Source organism: Miniopterus schreibersii (assembly GCF_964146895.1).
Source record: "Miniopterus schreibersii genome assembly, chromosome: 2".
Classification (NCBI taxonomy): Eukaryota; Metazoa; Chordata; class Mammalia; order Chiroptera; family Miniopteridae; genus Miniopterus; species Miniopterus schreibersii.
The window spans coordinates 123,611,414-123,634,710 of NC_138102.1; the positions used below are offsets into that span (position 1 = coordinate 123,611,414).

At 38.9% G+C, this 23,297-nt stretch overlaps 1 protein-coding gene across 9 annotated transcripts in view; it reads left to right on the plus strand.

Moving 5' to 3' along the window:
• The first annotated feature begins 11,078 nt into the window (after window positions 1-11,078).
• NAP1L1 (nucleosome assembly protein 1 like 1) overlaps window positions 11,079-23,297 on the plus strand; it is a 28,796-nt gene continuing 16,577 nt past the window's right edge. For 2 of the 9 annotated variants that reach the window (XM_081129355.1, XM_081129354.1), the window contains exons 1-2: window positions 11,172-11,362; window positions 20,304-20,341. In XM_081129355.1, coding sequence (XP_080985481.1) covers window positions 20,325-20,341 — 17 coding nt within the window. In that variant the 5' untranslated portion in view covers window positions 11,172-11,362; window positions 20,304-20,324. Of the gene's footprint in view, window positions 11,647-20,303; window positions 20,342-23,297 lie in introns of all 9 variants that reach the window. The other 7 variants (XM_081129359.1, XM_081129361.1, XM_081129353.1 and 4 more) reach the window with 6 other exon arrangements.

Below are 23,297 nucleotides of genomic sequence, written 5' to 3' on the forward strand. Positions count from 1 at the left end.
TAAGCCTGTATAGTTGTTTTAGGCTTTATCTGAAGTTGGGATTACTAAAAGAAACTGTAGGATTCAAGGGAAAATAATTTTAAACTGTGTGTTAAATATGGCTTTTCTTGTAGTCTAAACCAGAGGTTGGCAACCTTTTTCTGTTAATGGCCATATAGTAAATAGTTTAGGTTTTGAATAGTTTGTCTCTTTCGCAACAATTTAACTCTGCCATTGTAGGGAAAACTGCCAGAGACAATAGGCAAACAAACAGACTTGGCTGTGTTCCAACAAAACTGTTTACAAAAATAGGCATGGGCTGTGTTTGGGCTGTGGACTAAAGTTTTCAGACCCCTGGTCTAGATCAGTGCTCTCCATTAAAATGTAATGCAAGCTAGAAATATTATTTAAAAATTTTTAGCAGCCACAGTTAAAAAAAGTAAAAAGAAACAGGTGAAATTAATTTTAATAATATATTTTATTTAACTCAGTATATCCAAAATATCATTTCAACATGTAATTAACATTTAAAAATATTAATAAAATATCTTAAATTCTTTCTTCGTCCTTGGAATCTGATGTGTATTTACACTTACAGCACACCATAATGCAGACCAGCCGCATTTTAAGTGCTCAATAGCAGCATGCAGGCAGTAACTACTGCATTGGGTGGAGCAGCTCCAGACACCTTGCAGGTATTTTTAGTTCTTCATCTGTTTCCCCTCTTCTTAGGTCTACACATGGGCATACGCATCCTCTATCTACAGAGTTTGTCCCAGGATCCTTATTTCTTCCCCTGAGTTTCAGTTATTCAGTACGAAAGAGCATTCAGGAACTGCCTTTGGCCTCCGATGATGGCCTTTGTCACTCCAAGTCCCATAGGTGTATGTCTGTGGGGTGGGGTTGGTGATGTCTGTCTTAGCCTGTTCAGGCTGCTGGAACAAGAACACCATATACCATGTGACTTAAACAATAGTTCTGGAGACTGCTCAAACTGAACTAACCAACACTTGATACCAAAACATTTCATGGCATGACTAGAGGTTTTCTGCATATGAAATTCATGCCCAGCCAAAGGCGGAAGTCATTGTTTGAATGGTTTTGTATCCCACATGTATCTCCTACGTGACCTTGGACAACTAGACCAAAATTTTTTCCATATGGCTGTTCTCTTGCCAGGAATGCTGTCCTGCTCTGGTCACACAGCAAGTTCTTACTTCCCCTTCAAGATTTGTTTTCAGTGTCACTTCTATGACATCTTTTCTGATACCCTTTTCTCTATTAGCACTTACATTGAGCTGTAACTGCTTATTTACATGCCTGTTTTTCTTGAAGTGAATTCCTTGAATACTGAGCCATCTTGTGCAGTTAACCAGAAAGGATATAATTACAGGCTCAGGCTCTGATGCCAAGCTGCTTGGATTCAAATCCTGTCTCTGCCACTTATGGGCTATGTGGTCTAGGGACGACAGATCCTGGATCTCTCTGAACCTCGATTTCCTCATCTACAACATAGGATAATAATAATATCACATAGGGTTGCTGTGAGAATTAAATGAGCTGGTCTTGCCCGTCTTTGATGATAGGAGTTCCTCTCTTCTCATTAATGGGGGGAGGGGGAACATCTTCCTCAAGAGGAAATTTATATTCTGCTTTTAGGCAATGAGGGGAAGGCAGATAACTCATCCTGCATTTGTTGACTTTCAATTGCCTTCACCTCAAAATAACCTTTATGCCAAAGTGGCATATTTTGGCGTGGCATATTCTGATCCTCCTCAAGGTTAGGAAAGATTAACTACTTGTCCAGGTTTACTCAGGTAGTGAGCGGATGACTCTGAGATTTAAATCCACCTCTGCTGGGCTCTAAAGCATCTGCTTTTTAAATGTAAACATTCAGCAAAACAGCCTGGTTTCCCCACTTTATTTAAGATTATCGAAATAATAGTTTCATCCCAAAAATAATTGTCATTTTTTTTTTACTATAACATGATGCTGATTCAAAGTGCTTTTATGAATTAGCTCATTTGATCTTCTAGGTTACTACCTAGAGTATTTGCTAAATTGGCTTTACAGATGAAAAACTAAGTAACAAAGAATTTAGCAACTTGACCATGGCCAAGCAACCAATTGGTAATACTGTTGTAACCTTGTCTAAGTCTCCTAAATCCCAAAAAGATGCTTTTCGGGGGGGGGGGGGGGCGGGGGCTATTTCATTATTTCATTTAACCACAGAGGTCTGGGGCATAGCCTCTCAGGGTAGTGTGAAGGTCACTGTTCTGAAATCCTATGACCTGGGTCTGAGTCCAGGTTTGGCTATGTGGGGTAGTAGGACCCGCCTTGTGGGGGGAGCTGGAAAGGAGATAAGGCAGCAGAGAATATTAAAGAGGGGCCTCCATTTCCCTGACCACAGGTTTCTGTATGGAATCACCTCCACCAGAAAAACCTGCTTTACTCTTTCCATCTGGATTGTTTATCCCCAGGGCAGAATGCGTGGTGTATCTGATTGGGGCATTTGGGAGAGAGACCTGGGCGCCTGTCCAGGTCTGCATTCTGCCTTGCTGTGGATACAGAGGAGTCCGTGTCCATGGGGAGGCCTGTGCTGTTAGTCAGAGGTGAAGTCCACTACAAACACGAAGCCACGCTCTCCAACCTAGCTGATCTGTAAATTGAGGGATAGGCCCTTTATATAATTTTCACAAAACCCTATTAGGTAAAGAACATATCATTATTCACAAATTCAGAGGGAAGTTATCGGGAGGAAAAACTTTTCCTCTACTCTCTTAAGTTCAGTTCATGCTCGCCTGGAAATGAAACTAACAAAAGATATTAACAGGAGAAAAGGCACACAATTTTTATTAATATTTACATGCACAGGAGTTTATAGAAAATAAGTGAAATTCAAAGAGAGAGTTATACTTAGGAGCTTTTATACCCTTCTTAAATAAGGGAGAGAATTTTGGCCTCAAGGGTTGATAAATTGTGGGGAAATGACCTTGAATATGAGCTAGTATTTGTAAAACTCCATATAGAACAATTTCTGGCACACAGAAGACATTTAATAAATATTAGTGATTATTATTGTTGTTGCTGTTGACTTGATTTTTAAATTTTTATTTCCATATTTTATCTCTAGTTTCCTTTGATTGTTCAAATTTACTCTGCTACAACTTATGATAAATCTGATTTTACTGCTCTTTGCCTCTTCTGATTAAAAAGCTCATCTTTCAAAATATGAACCACAATTTGATCTGTAAAGATAGAACACTGAGAAATGAAATATATTGAATGTCTAGTATTAGAAAAAGGTACATAGTCACATTTCATTTAAAAAAAACTTATTTTGTAACTCCTCCCCACTCTCTGGTAAGACCCTTCTAGATAAATAAGTTGATTCCCTTCTTTTTTCTGTACTCTGCTCTCATTCCCTTCTACCCCCATTACAATGTACTTAATATATATTTGTTTGTATTTAGTTAGTACATTGTATGTAAATGGTATATAGAAATAAAAATCTGGATGCTGGGCCTGCTTATTGCTTATTGCGTCACCGTTTTTAGGCCCACTCAATGGACAGAGCTAGGAAATATATGTATATATACTAACCTATATATGCACACATCCATCTATCTATAAGCATGAATTCATACTGATATCTGGGGCCCCGATTCAGTAACACAGGGCTCATTTTAGCCTTCTTTCCTTGCTTATTTATGACTTTTTCTCTGGTAATGAGAGACCTGGCTCCCATTATTTACAATTATTTACTTATTTGTTTGACCCTAGGATTAGTGGTTGAATTGTGCCCTCCCAAAGTTTACATGCTGAAGTCCTACCCTCCAGTATGGCATGATGTGACCTTATTTGGAGATAGTCTTTACAGAGGTAAGGGGTAAGCAAATTAAAATGAGGTTGTTAAGGTTGGCCCCAATCCAATATGACTGATGTCCTTATAAAAAAAGGAAATTTGGACACAGACACATACATAGAGGCAAGAGGACTTGAAGGCACAGAGAGAAGATGGACATCTACGTGCCAAATAGAAAGGCCTGGAGCAGATCCCCCACAGCCTTCAGAAGGGACCAACTCTACCAACACCTTGATTTCAGACTGCTATTCTCCAGAACTGTGAGACAATAAATTTCTATTGCTTAAGCCACCCAGTTTGGTAATTTGTTAGCAAACTAAAACATTTCATAGTATCCAGGTAAATTAGTTCATAATTCCTAATACTCCTATGAGAAACAAATTTCCTAAATAGAGTACAGTGTTTATGAAAAGCTCTTTTTCTTTAGCCTTATAGCCTCTAGTCAACACACTGATTTCTGAAGTCATTTCTCTTTTACCCCACCCTTTCAATGAGGTTATATTGTACATTTGTAATACATGTACAATACACTCTATGTAATTTGTTACAGTCTGCATTTGATCCTAAGATCCCTCAATATCCTGGTTGATTCTTTATAATTTGACTCTAGCAAATGGATTTTAACAAATTGATAAAGTGTATAGATATCCACTATCTATAGAGTATAGAATAGTTCCCTTGCTCTAAAAAATCTCCTCCCTCTGCAGGGCCTTTGAAGTCAACTCTTCATTCCCCTTGAAACCCTGGCGACCACTGATAAGTTTTTCGTTCTTATAATCTTGCCTTTTTGATATGTCATATAAATGGAATTATACATTAGGAAGCCTTTTTAATTTGACTTACCATACTGAGAAAAATCTATTTGAGATTCATCCATGTTGTTGAATGAATTAGTAGCTCGTTTTTTTGTTGATGTTGTTTTGTTTTTTTAATTTCTGAGTAGTATTCCATTGTACCGCTGTTTATTTATTCACCTGTGGAATGACCTCTTTATTGCTTCCAGTTTTCAGCAATTTGGAATAAAGTTGCTATAAATATTCACTTCCAGGTGTGCGTGTGTGTGTGTGTGTGTGAACGTAAGTTTTGAATTCACTTGGGTAAATATACAGGAGTGAGATCTCTGAATATGAGACACTGCCAAACTCTTCCAAAATGGCTGTACATTTTGCACAAATACCAGCAATGAATGAGCGTTCCTGTTGATCCACATTTTACCAACGTTTTGTACCATCAAGTGTTATTATTTTTTTAATTTGAGCAATTCTAATGGGTGTGTAATGATATCTAATTTTACTTTGCAGGCTCTGCATTTTTCAGATTCATCCCTGTTGCCGTATCGCAATCACTGTTTCTGCTGCATAACACTCTATGGTGTGCATTCACCACATTTCACTGTCAATTCTCCCAATAACGGACACTCCAATGGTCTCCCAATAATAGCATGTAATTTATTTTCTTTATTCATTATAACCTCAAGGATTTCAATATTTGTTTACTTCCTTTTTACCAGCAAGTTGTTTCATGGATTAAGACAAATAATATCTAAACAAATACCCGAACAATATCCAAACTATACCTAAAAATCTTCTTACATAGACTAGATTGTCTAATTTTCTCTATGAAAATATTTCTCTATGAAACATAGACTCCATGACAAATGTAGTATTGTCTTCAACAGAGGATTATTTCACAAAGTATTATGACTTCTGGTTTATTTTCAATGACTTCTACTTCCCTTTCTCCCTCCCCTGCCCCATGCTTTCTTCCTTGCTTTTTTCCTTTCATTTCCTTCTCTCAAATAAATATTTATTAAAGGCCTTGCCCTGCTAGTCATTGTCCAAGCAGGGGTATACCAAAACAAGGACACTTACCTATAGCAATTAATGATCTAGTACAGTGTATTTTGAAGGAAAAGGAAGCATAGAAAAATACATACATACAGAAAAAAGTTGTCTGAAAACAAACAAAAGTGTGCAGCCACATATGCCTTTATGTGTTAGGGAAGGGTCCCCAGAGAAGATAAAAGTTTGAAGTAGGTCTTGAAGGATAAGTAGAGGGAAGAGCAGTGAGCATAAAAACACTTGGCATATTGAGGGTCTGGTGAGTAGTTCAAAATCATAAAAAGTGGGTTCATGACAATGGGTAGTGGGATGTATGGCTAGAAAAATAAGATGGCTTCAGATTGGAATGGGCCTTGTAGACCTTATTTGTCCTATAGACATAAAGTGTCATTGTAGGTTTTATAAAAAAGTAGACTTGATTAGACTTGTATTTTAGAACCATAACTTTGGCAATATAGATCAGAGAGGAATGAGAGAGTGATATTAGGGAGACTAAAGGCAAGGCTATTGCAAATAGTTCAGGTAAGAAATATTGAAAACCCACACTAAGGAATGACCTATTCTCCACCTAAGTGGCCCATTTATGAGAAACAAGAAAAAAAAAAGTAAAATCTGGGATGGTAGAACCATATTTGGCATGTAAATTAGGGAAAACCCCCCAATCATCATAAAAGGGCAACATCAAGGATTCTTGGGGTGACAGATACACAGACTTACCATGTGATAACATTGTATAGAACCAGGCACACAAACACATATGTGGATCAAAGTGAAACTGGGGAAATCTGAATAAGGTGGATTATTGTCACCACTGTAAATTGGGTAACATTTATGTGGATCTGTGTTATTTTGTACAACCACATGTGAATCTACAATCATTGAAATAAAAATTTCAATAAAAAATGACAGCAAAATAAAGGTATCTTCAAACAAAAAAGATTTATTAATCCCTCTTTGGATGTAGAAGGAGAAATTTTTTTTTTTTAATCCTCACCTGAGGATATTTTTTCCATTGCTTTTCAGAAAGAGTGGAAGGGGGAGAGAGAGAGAGAGAGAGAGAGAGAGAAAGAGAGAGAGAGAGAGAGAGAAAGAGGGAAACATCGATGTGAGAGAGACACAGCGATTGGTTGCCTCCCGCGCAGGCCCGGACCAGGCCCAGGGATCATGCCTGCAACTGAGGTACATGCCCTTGTCCGGAACTGAACCCGAGACCCTTCAGTCCGTGGGCTGATACTCTAACCACTGAGTCAAACTGGCTCAGGTCAGAGGGAAAAATTAAAGGCAACTTTTTTCACAATTCTCCACTGGAATTTAGATAGATTTTATAATTTTATGAATTTAGGTTGACTGCATTTATATAATAACTTGGAAAAAATAAAACCAACCAGATTCAAAGCTAAGATAGCAGTTATTTAAATATACTTATGCAGTTTTTAGGTTACAATTATTATTTGTGCCATTAGACATTTTGCATGCTTATTTATTGGGAAGAAAGAAAAGCGTTTATCCAGTTCTTAAAGTGCAAGTCATTGCTCTGGGGGCTTACATATTTCTCTGTTTCATGATAATGAGGAGGCAGGTGTTATTAGAATTATTAATGCATTTTACAAATGGGGAAACCTAAAGGTCAGAGTGCATAAGTACTTGTGCAAGGTCACAGACTGTTGGGATACATCTATGCCTGTCTGACTTTCAAGCCTATGTACTTACCTACTACTTATGGCTGAAATACAAACACAAGCACACTTAAAATATTGTCTCTGTCATTGGTTTGTCTGGTGGATCTCTACAGTGTCTGTATCCAATATTTAGAAATTTGGGATTAGTGTTTTGGTGGTAATTGGTGTGGCTTATTTCATCTCAGGAAAACATGTTTAAAAATTTGTGACAGGACAGGTTTTGATAAAATATTTCACAAAAATAGTGTTAGATACTATTAGAAGGCTTCAGGGAATAAATAAAGCAAAAACAAATACACAAACCTTAGTAAGTCTTATAATTAACTTTTATTGAGTATTTACTATATGTCAAATACTATGTTATTCAACTTACACATTGTTTAAAATTTCACAACAAAATAGGGACAAACCTGGGCTCTTTGGCTTCCAAAACTATACTTCTAAACCACTAGGCTACAATGCTATAAAAATCTATCAAATGAAAATAATGGGGGATGAAGGAAAATGGAACTTTAACCAAAAGTTAAGCATGGTCCAAGATAAGTGACCAAGGCCACCATTTATAGTAGTTAGATGAGTTAACTACATTGTGTGACTTGGGGATCTAAGAGGGATCCATGTGCAAAGCTCAGTGGTTTCTTCAGGTCAGTCATCTTCTACCCCTTTGTCTCATTTTATTTTCTTCATAGCTTTTTCATTTACTTATATCTGCAATTATTTCATTACTTGTCTGTCACTTGCCCAGCCTCACTAGAACATAAGTTCAACAGAATCAAGAATCTTGTCTTTCTTGTTCAATGCTGAATTTCCAGTGTCTCAAGTTGTTCCTGACATATAAATATTTGTTTAATGAATGTATAAATGATTCGCCTTCCCTGGGCTTAAATAGCAGAGGTTTAGACTTACAAACGGTAGCTCAAAAGATCGCATTAAAAGGCATGATTAGCAATTTATTACTGTTTAATTTTTTAGATTGTCTAGGATACATTGAAAGAAAGGGAGGAGGAAGCTGGGGGAGAATGCTGGGGAAGAGGGGAAAAAATATATATAAACCAGTAATGATAAGCCCTTAAATCTGGGGTTGGGAGTTGAAGCATCAATAATTTGGAGCCCAGCCGGGCGTGGCTCAGCGGTTGAGCATGGACCTAGGATCCAGGAGATCGGGGTTCGATTTCCTGTCAGGGCACATGCCTGGGTTGCGGGCTGCAGCCGATCAATGACTCTCTCATCATTGATGTTTCTATCTCTCTCTCTTCCTCTCTGAAATCAATAAAGCTATATTTTAAATAAATAAATAAAATAATTTGGAGCCCTAGGTCAGTGCCTGAAACTGGGGGGGGGGGGGGGGCGGCTGGAGTGGGATAGAAACCATCATGAAGGCTAACTTCTCAATTTGGTCTCAGAAGTTCTACTACCAAAAAAGACTTATGGAAAGGAAAAGAAAGCTATTTAGTTCATTTTAAATATATGAATTACCTCGCATTGTGCATAACTTTCATTAGAATGCCGTGCTCTTGAGGCCTCCACTGAAATTAGTGCCAAGTGTATGTACATGTTGGGCACTGGTCCACCTAGTTTATGTATTATGGATTTTTCATGAGGAGTCATTACTGATGTTATAATCCTTTATAGCCTTACATCATTGTTGAACAGGATGTATATAAAGAAGTTTGGTGGGGAAAAGATTAAAAAATAAAGATAAGATAAAGAAGGCTGAGAAAAAACAAAAGGATAACATGTGAAGAACCAAAGTGAATCAGTAAGCTGAGGCATCTGTAGCATAGAGTGGGAAAGGCAGCTAATTTCAATGAGATTGGGGAGTATCAAGGGAAAAAAACTATATCCTCTAAAATGGAATAGAGATATCTGCTAAACATGGAGGCTTACAATAGATGACTCTAGGCAGTTTGAAGTCTCAAGGAATGCAACATTTAGAGAAGAGGTTCTCAACCTTTTCGGTCTCAGGACCCCTTTACACTTAAAGATCGAGGACTGCAAAGAACTTTTATGTGCATTACAGATACTGATATTTGTTACATTAGAAATTAAAAGAAGGAAATTTTAAGAGTAGTTTTTGTTACAATAAACCAATTAAATACTAACATAAAAGAATCTTTCATATGAAAAGTGTTGACCCTGAAAAACAAGGTATCTACTAAGGGCTTCTGGTGGCTGCCTGCTCAAATTAAAAAACAGGGCCTAGCAGCAGTTTCTAAACAGGGGCCCTCTCAGGCAAACCCCTGCTGCACTACCTGCCTCCAGCACTGAAATGCCTGGAGTTCGGAGGCAACCCCTGAAGAAGTTCCTGGAATCCTACTTCAACGAACAGGACTGAGACTTTCCGCCGCGGTCAGAGCTGTGCAGCTATGTCCTCCCCTCCCCCCCATTAGCATCTTCACTGACCAATCAGAGCAGCTCCATTCTGGCCAATCAGGACAGTGTTTTTGGGGCGGATCAAGCCGAGGATTTGGAGTCCTCATTTGCATGAGGGTGGCCTACTGAGGGACCAGGGGCAAGGGACTTCTCATTATATGTCAGATCCCCTGTGGCTTGGGTAGCACACCTTTCTTCCCACCAAAGACAGAAAACTGGTTCTCTGGCTGGAGCTGAAACACTGAGGATACTAGCAGAGAGGAGCAGATCCATCTTTCAGATCCAGACCAGCGCTGTCTGCCGGAGAGAGGCCTCCCCTGCGCTGTTTCATAATTGAGCTGTAACAATGTCGAGCTGCTCCGCACGATGAGCTGTCCACATGCTGTCACAATTGAGCTGGGTGCAGTTTCCTTCTGCAAGGAACCCCAAATTGGCGTTTCTGTTGGTTTGAATTAGCCCCAACTATCATTGGTTGACAAAAGTAACTGCTTTACAAAACATTTTTGCAAATCTAATGTCTGATTTAACAGCAGATGACTGCACCCTAACATCTGCTTCTGTTTTCGATGTTTCCGTCTCACACGTCATGGAGCCTCTGGAAAACTCCATTGTGAACGAACGTGCTAAAAGCAAGTAAGTGTTTAGTCAGTATTTTTACAAATACTTTTGACCTTCCCCTCGAAAGCGTCCGGGAACCCGGACCACACTTTGAGAACCACTATTTTATAGTGAATATTAGTGAATCAAGCATCAATTGAAAAACAGCCAAGCCGTTTGGCAGTCTTGAGGATTTACATTTTCAGAAATATGAAACAAGACTATCCTCATTATAAAGCATCCAGAGAATACACAAATACAGCACTTTCTTCCATCAAAAGAACTAAAGCAAAGATGAGGGCCCACAAGTCAAGTAAAAGGATGTTGGGGTCCGGATGAGGAGCGCCCCTGGAAGCCACGGAGATCCACACTCAGGAGAAGCAAAACCGGTAGAAGCCGCCACTGAGGTGGTCAGGAGGAAGGAACTGTTGTTCTTTGGGGGGAAATGGGCGGGGAGAGAAAATGGTTACCCGGGAAAGGAAGTTGCAGGAATTAGGAACTAAAGAGCGCTCCCCATCACTCCGGGTTGGGGCCAGCCTGGACCAGGCGGCTGGCCCCCCACCTTCACCCTCCCTCTGCATCACGCCGAGGGGAGCGAGGCGCACAGGGGCGAGACGCGAAGTTGAGGGCCCTTCCCGAGAACGAAAGGGGTTGAAATTTCCTCTCCAGAGCAGCGGGTAAAAAAAAAGAGATGGCCGGGCGCGTAGTAGGGGGCGGAAGCGGGAATCGGGGAACCCGAGCTGCGCGCAGAGGCTGCGGAGCTCGTCAGGGAAGAAGGACGGTTCTGTTGCTATGCAACCCGCCCTGGGCCCGCCTCCCGCTCGCGTTGCTAGGAGACCGCGAGGCCAGGGGGAGGGCGGCGGAGCTGGCCCTACGTGCTGACGCTAATTGTATATGAGCGCGAGCGGCGGGCTCTTGGGTCTTTTTTAGCGCCATCTGCTCGCGGCGCCGCCTCCTGCTCCTCCCGCCGCTGCCCTGAGTCACTGACTGCGCAGCTCCGGCCGCCTGGCTCCCCGTGCTGGCCATCGGTAACGGATGGGGGCCTGAAACAGAAAGGGGAACGTAATGTCGGCCGGGCGGTCGGCGCGGAGGGGAGGGACGGAGGAACAGGGAACCGAAAGCTGGGGTCGCGGGCCGCCGAAGGCCTCTTGGCTGGTTCTTTGAGGCCAGAACCGGAGCCGTCCGCGGAGTTTCGACCCCCATAGCCTTAGAGGCGCCCGGGATCGGCCATCGCCCTCTTTCAGGAACGGCTGAGGAGACGCGGGGGTTGGTGCGGCCTGGGAGGCCGGGGACCGTGCCAGTCTGCGCCGAGGTACCCTGAGCCCCACCGGCTTCTCCGCGTGGACCGGGGCGAGGCCACGGCGTCGGTCGGGCGCGCTGCGGAGGCCACGGCTACGCCGGCCGGGCTCGAGTGCATAGCCTGCTGCCGCCTCGATTTCCCCGTTTCCTCAAGATTAATACCCGGAGGAGGCCGCTGGGGGATGGAAAGAACGGCGGAGGCTGCGAATTCCGATGGGAGGGAGGGGCTGTGAAGGGACGAGGCCCCGGGGCGGGGAGGGGGCGGGGAGGCTGTGAGGCTCCGGGGCTCTCCGCCCACTGGAGGTGGCGACCTTGCTGGGCGGGGAAACCCCCAGCGGCTTCCAAGCACACGTGGCCGCCACCTGGGACCGATTGGAGACCCCAGGTTCAGTTGCCATTACTGGAAGTTGTAGAAACAGTGGGATGTGAGAATGAATAGTGAACAGTAAGTCCAGCTCTTGGGTGTCAAACTCTTAATCTGCTTCTCTTTGGTCTTAGTCTTTTTATTGGCACAGGAGGGAAGTATGAATGCTAGGTGATGGATGATGAAGCAGGGCCTCCATGGCTAGAATATTTTTGTGTACCTCAAGTACAGATGGGTGTCTTGACCAGGCTCTTTTATTGGGGGAGAATGGATCCTAATTAATCCTTTAACTGTTCTAAGGTGGCAATACTAAAGGCTTGCGATGTCTTTAATTCTAGGACTTCTGTTTTTTGCTTTCTTACAAATTTGTTCCTTTATTGAAGTTCCCAGAAAAGATCCTTAACTGGCTGTTTTGTTTTTAAGATGAAGGGGTATGGTGGAGGAGCTATGGAGTGGAATGAGGAGTTAATGTAAACTTAGTGCGCCAGGTTTGTAGCCTGCCTTGTCAAGGCGGCCCCCCACTTCATAAAAGGAGGCAGGGAATGCGGTCCTATCTTGGGGGCAAAGACTTTCAGAGTACAAAAAATGAACTGGGTACAGGATGCCCTCAAGGAGCCCCTATTTTAGACTATCACTGTCTGATTAGTTACCATTGTAAGGACTGCACTTTAAAAACTACAGTACTAATTGCCTGGTTTTGGGAGAGCTGAGTTGTAAAATGAAATTTGCCATTTTTGAACAAAGGTAGCATCAAAATAACATTTAGGTCCTATTTTCTTGTCAGTTTTAATACTATTACAGTTATTTTACTTAGGAAGTAATACCCATTACCTTGGGTAAGAGGAAAACCTTATTCTCTTAAGTACTCAACCTCATGGATAGGTTCTTTGACTTTAAGCAAAATGATGTATAAGGAAACCAATTTACCCTAGGCTAATCAATATAAACAAGAGTTAAGTTCCTACATCACCTAATCGACTTTTTAATGAAACAACTTTGAATGAAACCACAATATTCGACAACCTGCTGTATATAAAATTATTTAAAACTGACGACGCCCTGGCCAGGTAGCTCAGTTGGTTAGACCTGATACTCCACGATTTGGGGTTTATCCATGTCAGGGCAAATAAAGGAATCAATCAATAAATGCATAAATAGGTGGAAGAACAGAATCAGTGTTTCTCCCTCTCTAAAAATCAATTTTTTAAAAAACTGACAGGAGGTAAAAGATTTACAGTGATCCTCTGGGAGTATTAAGTAAGTCTCAAATGCATGTTCAAAGTTGTCTGAGTTCAAATGGGCCAAATCTAAAATGTGCAGTTTATTTTTTAGGAAGCCTGGAGGGTAGATGGAACTAACATTGATTGGTAGATCCGGCTTGGACATCTAATAACCTTGACTTCATAGATTGTTTTTTTTAGGTCAATGTTATGTTAATTTCATAAATAGCATTTAAGAAATTCACCATACTGGTTTGAAAATCTTAGCAAATTTTGCCTGTACCAAAACTAACAATCCAAAGTTCTATTGCTCATTTTATTATTACTTATTTAACTTGTCCATATTGTCTCCAGATGATTGATTTGAATCTAAACCCAAAATATATTCGATACATAGTCCTTTTGTAGGAAGGGGCTAAAAGCAGCAGAATCTGTTTGGCTTCAAGGTATGAAGATGTTGAAGAACAAAATTAAGCCGAGTAAATTTGAAGATCCAATTGACTTTTTTAAGCGATTGGCAGCATCCCATCCACCCCTCTGAGGGGTTGTATCAAACGGAAGCTTTTTATAGGAAGGAGGGTAGGTCAAGCTTGCTATTAACAGAAGAAAAGAAAGGATTGTTTTCAGCAGGGAGGTTTCTATCTTGCAACTGCCTCTTTCTTGGGGGCGAGGTGGAAGGGGTGGAGGTGGTCCAGGTGACAGATTCTTCATTGGTGTTGAGCAAAAAATTCCAGCTTGATTAAGATTGTTTCTGGGAGAGGTTGAAACCACAGATCAGGCATTAAATTTAGGTTTGGTATTGTGGGCTTTTAGCATGAGTGACTCCATTTTGGGCCTGTGGTTTTCTCTTTAACAATGTCAGAATAATACTTGGCTTACTCTGTTCCTTTTTTTGCTTGATTGTAAATTTGAAATACTAATGAAAGAGGATTAGAGGGAAAGAATCCTGATCCGTTTAGAAAACTAATGATTTTTCAGATCCTCAATCCTGATAAAATCTGTGATTACTTATATTCTTAGTTGATTCTTTGAGTAAATATTTTAGCACCTATTTGGATATATATCTTACATTGCGAACCAAAAAGGCAAATTGGTTGTTTAGAGTTGTGATGATGGTGTGAAGAAAAAGAGTGGAGAATGGCCTAATTTAACATTCTTTACATGAAAGGAACCTGTTACAGTGATGATAAATCCCATTTCATACTAATTTCATCTGAATAAGAAGTTCTTCCATGTTGGGCAGAATAGGGGTTAGAAAGTGAGTGCTGTTGTTTTCACTCATCCTTGTAAATTGTTTAGTACATTGACAGCAGACCACTAGATCAGAGTACTGGGCTTGCCACAGAAGGTAGCCTGTTTACTTGTGGTTACCTACTTGCCTTTTACTGCTACATACATGTTCAGAAGGTTTGAAGAGTTTATTGGATTATTTTCTAAGGTAAAGAGGATACAGAAGAGCACAACAGGTAACTGTAACAGCACTTACGTTTTAAATTATTCTACATGTATTAACTGATTTAGTGCTCCTGGAGGTGTAGGTAGTATAACCATTTTATTGAGGAAATTGAGGTACACAGTAGTTAAAGAACTTACCCAAGGATGCATAACTAAACTGAGGATTTATGATTAGATTTTGTATTGCTTTTAAAGGGACAGTTGCTTTGTCTTAAATTGTTATGCTGTACATAAGTTTCAAAAGCACTCTTGCTTGGCTTTCACTATGCTCCAAGGGAAAGCTACAGTGCTTAATGGTTATGAAGTTGTCTTCCAACATGTCATATTTCAGATGAATAAATTTTTTGTTTGTTTATGCTTGAGTGTATTTTCAAACATCAGTCCAACCCAGTATTGTTTCTTTAGCATTGGATAAGATAATACTTTAGATAATGAGATCTTTTGAACAGAAGATAATGTTCTCAAATAGGAGTCCATTTTGCTTGGGACTAAGTTGACTGAAATAGTGAACATAAAGAATATGATATTCTGACTGAAGTTGTGTTTGGAGCCAAATGAAGTACTGAGCCCCTGGACTACTGAAAATGTTAATGGAACAGCTACTTGAACAACAGATTTGTTGAAGTGCATTTGGAATGAGATGAGTTCTGAGGTGAAGGGAAATCTTAATCCTTGGGATATTACAGGTTCTGTTTATTAACTCTTTTGCTTTAAAACGTGTAGTTTGTAATAATTGGCTGTTTCACCATGGAGGAGTAACTTTTCATAAAAGAATAATAACTAGTTTGTTATTGTATAATCTATGGGGCAGTAGGCCAGTAGAGGAGGTGCCTTGGTTTTTGCAATGATGGGCTGGGCATGGGTTTTAGAAGTCAGCTTTTAATTCCTAGTTTCTTTACTTAACCTCTGGTGTGTTGCTGAGCAAGTTGCTTAATATTTTATCTGCAAATAAGAGGAAAACTTATAATAGTCCAGTACAGAGTAGGCTCTGTAAATGTTAGCTTTCTTTCCTTCTCATTAAAAGTAAGAACTTATTCAGAATCAGGTTTACTGCAATGATAAATTACTTGATAGCTCATGTCTAGACATCTAGCTATAAGATCACAAAAATAATCAGTTTATGGTTTGATTTAATCACTTGTTGCCCTCTTCCTGCACTGAAAGGTTTTTTTTGTGTTCAAGTTCTCAGGTTAAGGTATGCCTTCAGTCATGATGAACTTTATTTCCACTGAGGTCTTATATATTACATATGTCAGGTTGAACCTTTCACCTTTTTATCTTTAGTAATGCTTTTCCTTAAAGTCATTTTTCTGATGTTAATACAGTGATACCAGCTTTCTTTTGGTTAGGATTGTATTTCACTGACAGTTTTTAATGGGAGCCTTTAGTTGATTTACATTTAATGTAATCGCTATGATGTTTAGGTTTAAGTCTGATTTTTGTGTGTGTGTGCCTTCTGTTTGGTCATCCAATTTTTCTTTTAGGTTTATATAAAAATACATATATTTTAATTGTTCTTCTGTTTTAGAACTTACATGTCTTTCTAATCTTTGGGGGGAGTCACCCTAGAAATTATACAATATGCATGCATAAGAACATTAGAATACTTGGATCCATTCCCTCCTGTTTTACCCTCGCCACTGATTTCATGTTGTGGTAGTTTAAATTTTTTAACGGGTTACACAGTGGTGATATTATTGTTTTTAAAATACTTATTTAGATGCATATGGATATTGTTTTTGCCCCTCATTTCTTATATCTTAGACCTTCCATTTGGGATCACTTGCCTTCTGCCTGAAGAAAGTCCTGATAGAGTTTATTAGAGTGCTGGAGATATTTTTGCCTGAAAGCATTTTATCTTCATACTTAAAGAATGTTTTGGTTGGGTATAATATTCTAAAATCCTCTGTTATTTTCAGCATGTTAAGCACAACAGCACATTCTATTGTCCTTTGGTATTTATTACTGAAGAGAAAAGAGCTGTCTTTTGTGCCTTTGAAGTTATCTAAGTCTTTTCTCTGCTTTTGAGGTGACTTCTGTTTTTAGGGTCTTTCCTTTTCACTAATATATCTGATATAAGTGCAGATTTCTTTTTTTATTTATCCTGATTGGGATTTGTAGGGCTATCATTCATTAGTTCTGAAAAATTCTTTGCTCTTAATTTTTTAAAACATTCTACCCATTCTCTACTCCTAGAACTTGTATTAAACCTTTGTTAGACTTTATTGTATACTAAAATGCCTTTTAACTTCAGTATTTTCCATCCTTTAGTTTCTGCCATATTTTGGGGAGATTTCTTCTAAGCTTGCTTCTGGCTCACATAATTCTCTCCCTATCTGTGTTTAGCCTACTGTTAAACCTGCCTTTTTTTTTCTTCTTAGAAGTTCTATTTAGTTTTTTTGCCAAATTAGCTATATCACCTTTAATAGATGACTGTTCCTTATAGATATGGCTGCAAACGTATTTTCAAATATAGTTAGCATGGTCGTTTTTGTCTATGTTTATAGTTATAAGTTTGTATCCTTTTTGACAAATATTTTAAAGTCTTTGTAGACTGGTTTTTGTTGTGTTCTTTTCTTTTGCCCCTATTGCTCTTGAAAATTACTTTCATGAATTATTTGAGGTCTAGGATTAAGGTGCCTTTCACTTATATTTGGATATGCAGGTGTCTAGGGAACACTGTCAGACCACTTTAAGCTCAAAGTTTGGGGTTTTGAGGGCAACACTGATGAGGTGAATTTGGGCTTTTGTCCAGGAGAGCTGGTTTATTATCCCTGAGAATTTAGCATTTGGGTTTACTGCTTAATTTGGGAGGGTTGCCATAAAAATTTCTCGCCTTGGATAGGTCCAGAGCTTTTGATTTTACGCACAGTAGTTCACATTTGAGGTTGGCAGTTGCCCTCATGGCAAAAGTGACTTCCTTCTGCTTATCTTTTTGCTTCCTCTTTTGCCTTTAGTTTGGGGTTAGGAATTCCTTTTATTAGCATTTTCCTTGCTTTCAAGATTTTAACAAATACTGTGTACATTCAAATTTGTTTTTCATTGATAATCTAATTTGTCACTACCAGAAATGGAAATTCTTCAGATTTCTTAGAAAGCATTTTCATGTGGGATTAATAAAATTTTCATTGATTTTAATTATTGGCTGCAGTAAAATAATTAATGTAGGTGTTAACCTAAACTTGTGTTTCTCAGTGTGATCTGATTGTCTTAAGACTATCTACTTTAGAAGCTAAGTTTCTTGTTTAGAATGCAAATTTTTGGGTCTGTTCCATCAGACTTGATGGTTCATAATCTGTGTGCAGGGATCTCTCTTGTAAAAAGTAAACTCTTTGTAATTTATATTTACAGAGAAGTTAGAGAGATAGTTCAGAGAATTCCCATGTATACCCCTTAACCAGTTTCCCTTAATGTTAGCATGTTACATTACTGTGGTACATTTACTCATTCTTTACATTTGTCAGAACTAAAGTAATCTGTTTTTTAAAACTTGTCCCAGCTAATTGTCTTTTTACATGAACTTGCTTCTTAATAAGATAAGTTCAATGAGGAAACAGTTTTTTTCTTCTTCTAATTTTGTAGATGATTAAATAAGGCCAGAAGTTTTCTTCCTAAGTGAGATTGCTACAAAGTTGATGTCAACCCAAATGATCTGACTTCAAAATTAGGCTTCCTTTAAAAAACAAAAAGTGTGTACCACCAAGAAATCTCATTTATCCAGAACAGACAGATTGGAGAAGGCATCTCTTAATAAGTAAATGCCATCCTGTTATGTTTTGAATCCTCTTTAATCAAGAATCAAAATAATTTTGTTGTGGGAGTTTGAATTGTAAATGTAGTGCCACAAATTTGACACTGAGGATTAGCAGTGTAAGTGTAATGATACTCCTCCAAATATTAGCACTTGACTGCTAAAATCAGTACCTCTTCTTGACACTAAATGATAAGCATATTAAGCATGTTGATGCAAGGTAGGGGTGGGGAAAGTCTGGCCTGTGGGAGGTATATGGCCTGAGAAATCATTTGGTCTGGCCCTGCCAAGGCATCTGCAGGCTGGAATAGAAATTCAGTAAATCTAGGAGCTTTTTTCATAGCTAACTTTTAAAAATATGTTTTTATTGATTTCAGAGAGAGGAGGGAGAGAGAAAAACATCAGTGATGAGAGTCATTGATCGCCTGCCTCCTGCATGCCCCCCCTACTGGGGATGGCGCCTGCAATGTGGGCACGTGCCCTGACTGGGAATCAGATCCTCAACTCATGGTTCATAGGTCAAGGCTCAAACGCAGCCATGCCAGCCTGGCTCATAGCTAATTTTTAAGTTGATAATTTTGTATGGCCCGAGAATGATGTTACAAATATCCAAATGGCCCTTGGTATGGTTCCCTACCCCTGCTATTAGGAACCATGTCATTTTATGAGTTAAAGACGAAGGTTTTAATGTTTATAAGATTAAAAACTTGATTTTAATGTGGCATTCTAAGCTTAATGAAAATTCTTTTTTTCTTACTAATCTGCATTACCAATGGCATTCAGCCGTTTTTCTGCCTGAATGTAACACACTTTACCTTAGTTTTAGTTTTCTAAAAGCAGTGTTCTTTAATACTAATCTTACAGTGAAAAAGAACTTAGGATGTGTTTTGATCAGTTCTAACAGTATTCAGGTTTGCTAACCAAGAGCATTGTTGACAATGTACCAGCAAGCATGTCTAGGGTAGGCTAGGGGGTGTGGTGGTTATCAGTGATGTGACATATGAAGTACATTTGAAGAGACGGGGAAGGTTTAGTTGACATGGATTGGGACCCAGAACTTTATACCTGTCATTAAATAATTTAAATCCCTGACATTTGAAACAAGGATTATTAAACTTTAATAAGAAAACAAAAAGACCTTTGAGGAGGTCATAGTAAGTATAGTAGGTGGCCAATTTTTTTTAAACATGAATTTGATAATTAATGCTGTTAAAAATGAAGTGAATTTCTCCTGTGAGGTACTAAGTAGCCTAAAAATTTAAGCAAAAATTGACCGTTTGTAGATGTCGCAGGACGTTGAATAAAGAGCCTTTGTAGTGTTCCTTTTCTGTGATTCTAACATACATTAGATTCTTTACCAACAGTGCCATTATAAAAGTCCTTACATAATAGATTCTAAATGCCTACTAGTAACTTATTTTAAGTAGCATCCTCTGAAAAATTTCTTAGACTACATGAAAGTCTCAATGTTCCATGGTTTTTCTTAACACTGATGCTTTTTTAATGGGAGTATACGTTTCTTTTGGGATAGTTTTCAACGTGGTATTGATTTTTTAAAAAAACATAATCAAATATGTTTTTATTGATTTTAGAGAGAAGAAGGGTGAGGGAGGGAGAAAAACATAGATTCGACAGGAACATGGATGTACTGCCTCCTGCACGCCCCCTCCTGGGGATTGAGCCCAAAACCAAAACCCCGGGCATGTGCCCTGACCAGGAATTGAACCTGTGACCTCTTGGTTCATGGGTCGGCGCTCAACCACTGAGCCACACTAGCGGGCCTCAACGTGGTATTGATTTAAAGGGTTTTGGTTTTAAATGTTTTTATCTGTTTTACATAAATTGTATGTGTTTTTTAACTTTGATGTTTCTCTCCATAGATATTTGGAGTTCTTAACAACATGGCAGACATTGACAAGTAAGTTGGTTTACTTTTCAGAGATTTGTACTGTGATATAGTTAACAGCAGTACTAGTTATGTATTAGAAATTGTATGATAATGACTAATGTTTAATGCCTACTCTTAGAAAAGTTGCATACCGTGGATCCAAGACAAAAAGTATATATAATCACTGTCTTAAATATAGTTAACTATTTTCAGTGTTTATTCTTGGGAAAGTGCTGAGCACAATAATGAATCATAAATACTTGCAGAGTCCACTTTTACCCTGTATGTATTTCCCAAAGATTTTTATGACTTACATTGTAATGTATCATACATACAAGATAAAAAGTGTATAAAATGTATATGTAGAGTTTAAATAATACTAGGACACTGTGTACAAGCTTTTAAAAATAGAACGTTGCTATTAGAATCCCTGTGTGTCCCTTCTCAATTGCATCCTCCACCTTTTCTCTCTAGAGGTATAAGCACTGTCTTGGCTTTTGTCTAATTCATTTCTTTGTTTTTCTTTAGAGTTTTATCACTTACAAATTCTTAATTTTTAATTTTGAAAATCTGAATAGCAGTCACACACTTAGATATATAAAGAAAAAGGGCAATATTACCACTATTAGTCGAAGGCTCCAAGGTAGGAAAATAAAAGGCAAAAGAGCCTGTCTGGGTCATAGTCTGGCTTCAGCTTTACTGAGGCTTTTCAAGGGCTTATTTTGGAGAAGTCATTGGGCAAGGTCATGCATCCTGCAAACAGGGTTAATGAAGTTGGCATCTGGTGAGATTATACTGTAGGTGGGTGTCTTAAAGAAATATGGTCAGGGAAAATGGGGTAAGCTGCACCATGTGTTGCTTGTAATTTTACAGTAGCCTGCCAACTTAGAGGACAGGTTAAAACAGAATACTTGGGGATGGGGAGGCATGATATGATTATCTACAGCTGTTATAGGCAACAGAGCATAGAGATGAGAAGGCAGGAAAATTTTAGCACAAGGATAACACATTGAAGTACTGTATATATAAGCATCTGACTAATTTTCTTGGGTAAGCTGTCTTCAGCATAAAAAAAAAAGTGGCAGCAAGTATTTTTGTGATCATGGCTTTCAAAGTATTGTCCCCTCAATCACATTCCTCCAATCTGGATTTCTTAGCCTTACCTAAGAAATTGTGGATCTATTTCTATCTTACAGGGGTTTCCTTTTGTTTCTCTCCTCTCTTGGGTTTGCTGTTATTTCCATGTTTTCTTTTTTGATTCTTTAGTACCTTCTTGGAAGAGTACGAGGGAAGTAAATTATTTTAGATGGCATGAATGAAAATGACATTTCTACTCTTATGCATGATACTTTGTGTGTAGAATTCTAATTTGGGAATAATTTTTCTTAAGAATTTTGAAGGCATTGATCCATTGTCACCTGACTTCCAGTGTTGCTATTTTGAAATTCAAAGTTATAATTCTTGATCATTTGTATGTGGCACTGTTTTTGTTGTTGTTATCTCTTAAGTACTGGGGAATATTCTTATTTTGATTGTCTGTTTTCTCTTTCTGGATCTCCTGTTATGTTGTGTGTTGAACTGGTTCTTCCAATTACCTTTTGTATTTTCCATCTTTGTTTCTCTGCTCTTTCTAAAGGAAAGCTGAATAAACTTTATCTTTCAACTCTTATATTAAGTGCTAAAATTCTATTAGTTTTCAAGAGCTCCTTTGCTCTCTCTTCCTGTTTTTATATCATCTTGTTCTGCTTCTTTTATTGATTGTAACATTTTCTCCGGAAATTTCTTTCCCCTGTATAGTCTTGTTTGCTCTTAAATTTTTCTTTCCTCTGTTTTGGTCTCAATGTAAGAGACTTTCCTCAAAAGGAGGTAATACTTGGTTGACTGCTCATTAAGATTGGGGTGAGGCGGGACAGGCAGATGTTTTTAAAAGTTGACTAGAAAATATGAATGTTGGGGAGGGGGATGCTTATCAATTTGGGATTTTAATGTGAAGTCGTCAGGGTGGGCGAATCCCCAGTGTCAGAATTTTTTAAAAAAATTTTATGTTTTTGTTTCCTGGGCTGGTCAGATATACTTCAGTGAAGGGTGGGTATTCTGGGAGCCAAATTGGGACAAGACTGCTAGGGAGGGGTCTCTGCATTCATATTATCATATCTTAGATTATCATAACTGTAATCGTCTGGTCCAGCTTCTCAGTTTTAACCCTTTCCAGAGAAGAAACTGGCATTCTGTTATAATGAGGGAGAGAATCTGTGGATCACACTGCTTGTCAGGTTTTGCTTTGTCCTCCCTGTCTTAACCAGATTAAGTGTTCTTTTTTTTCTTTTTTTTAAAAATGTTTTTATTGACTTCAGAGAGAGGGAAAGGGAGAAAGAGAGAGAAACATCAATGATGAGAAAGAATCATCAATTGGCTGCCTCCTGCACACCCCCTGCATGTGCCCTGACCAGGAATTGAACTGTGACTTCCTGGTTCATGCGTCGGCGCTCAACCACTGCGCCACACCTCCCGGGCAAGGTGTTCTTTTTTAAGATTCTGTGTTTGAGATGGTTCTCAGCTTTCCCCACTTCTTAGATTTCAATTCTGTTCCTGCTCTTGTCTCCTTGTCCTTCAGTGTCTGTCTGTTTAAAAACGCCTTTATCATAATCTTAGTGGGGATTCTGGAAGGATTGAGATCAGATACTCAAGCATGTGCAATCTGCCATCTTAACCTTCATTTTTTCAGTTTTGAAAAAGAAAAGAATTAACTTGATTCCCTCTTTCATTATTTAACTATGGATGCCTGTGAGGCTTCAGAGATGGAAAGGAAGAGGAGATTCTTGTTCTTTAAAGCAGAAGTTAGTGAACTTTCTCTGTAAAGGATCTGATAGTAAAAATTTTAGGCATTTTGGGCCATACGGTCTTTTGCAACTACTCAACTCTGCTGTTGCAGTGTGAAAACAGCCATAGACAATACATAAATCAGTTAGCATGGCTGTATTCCAAT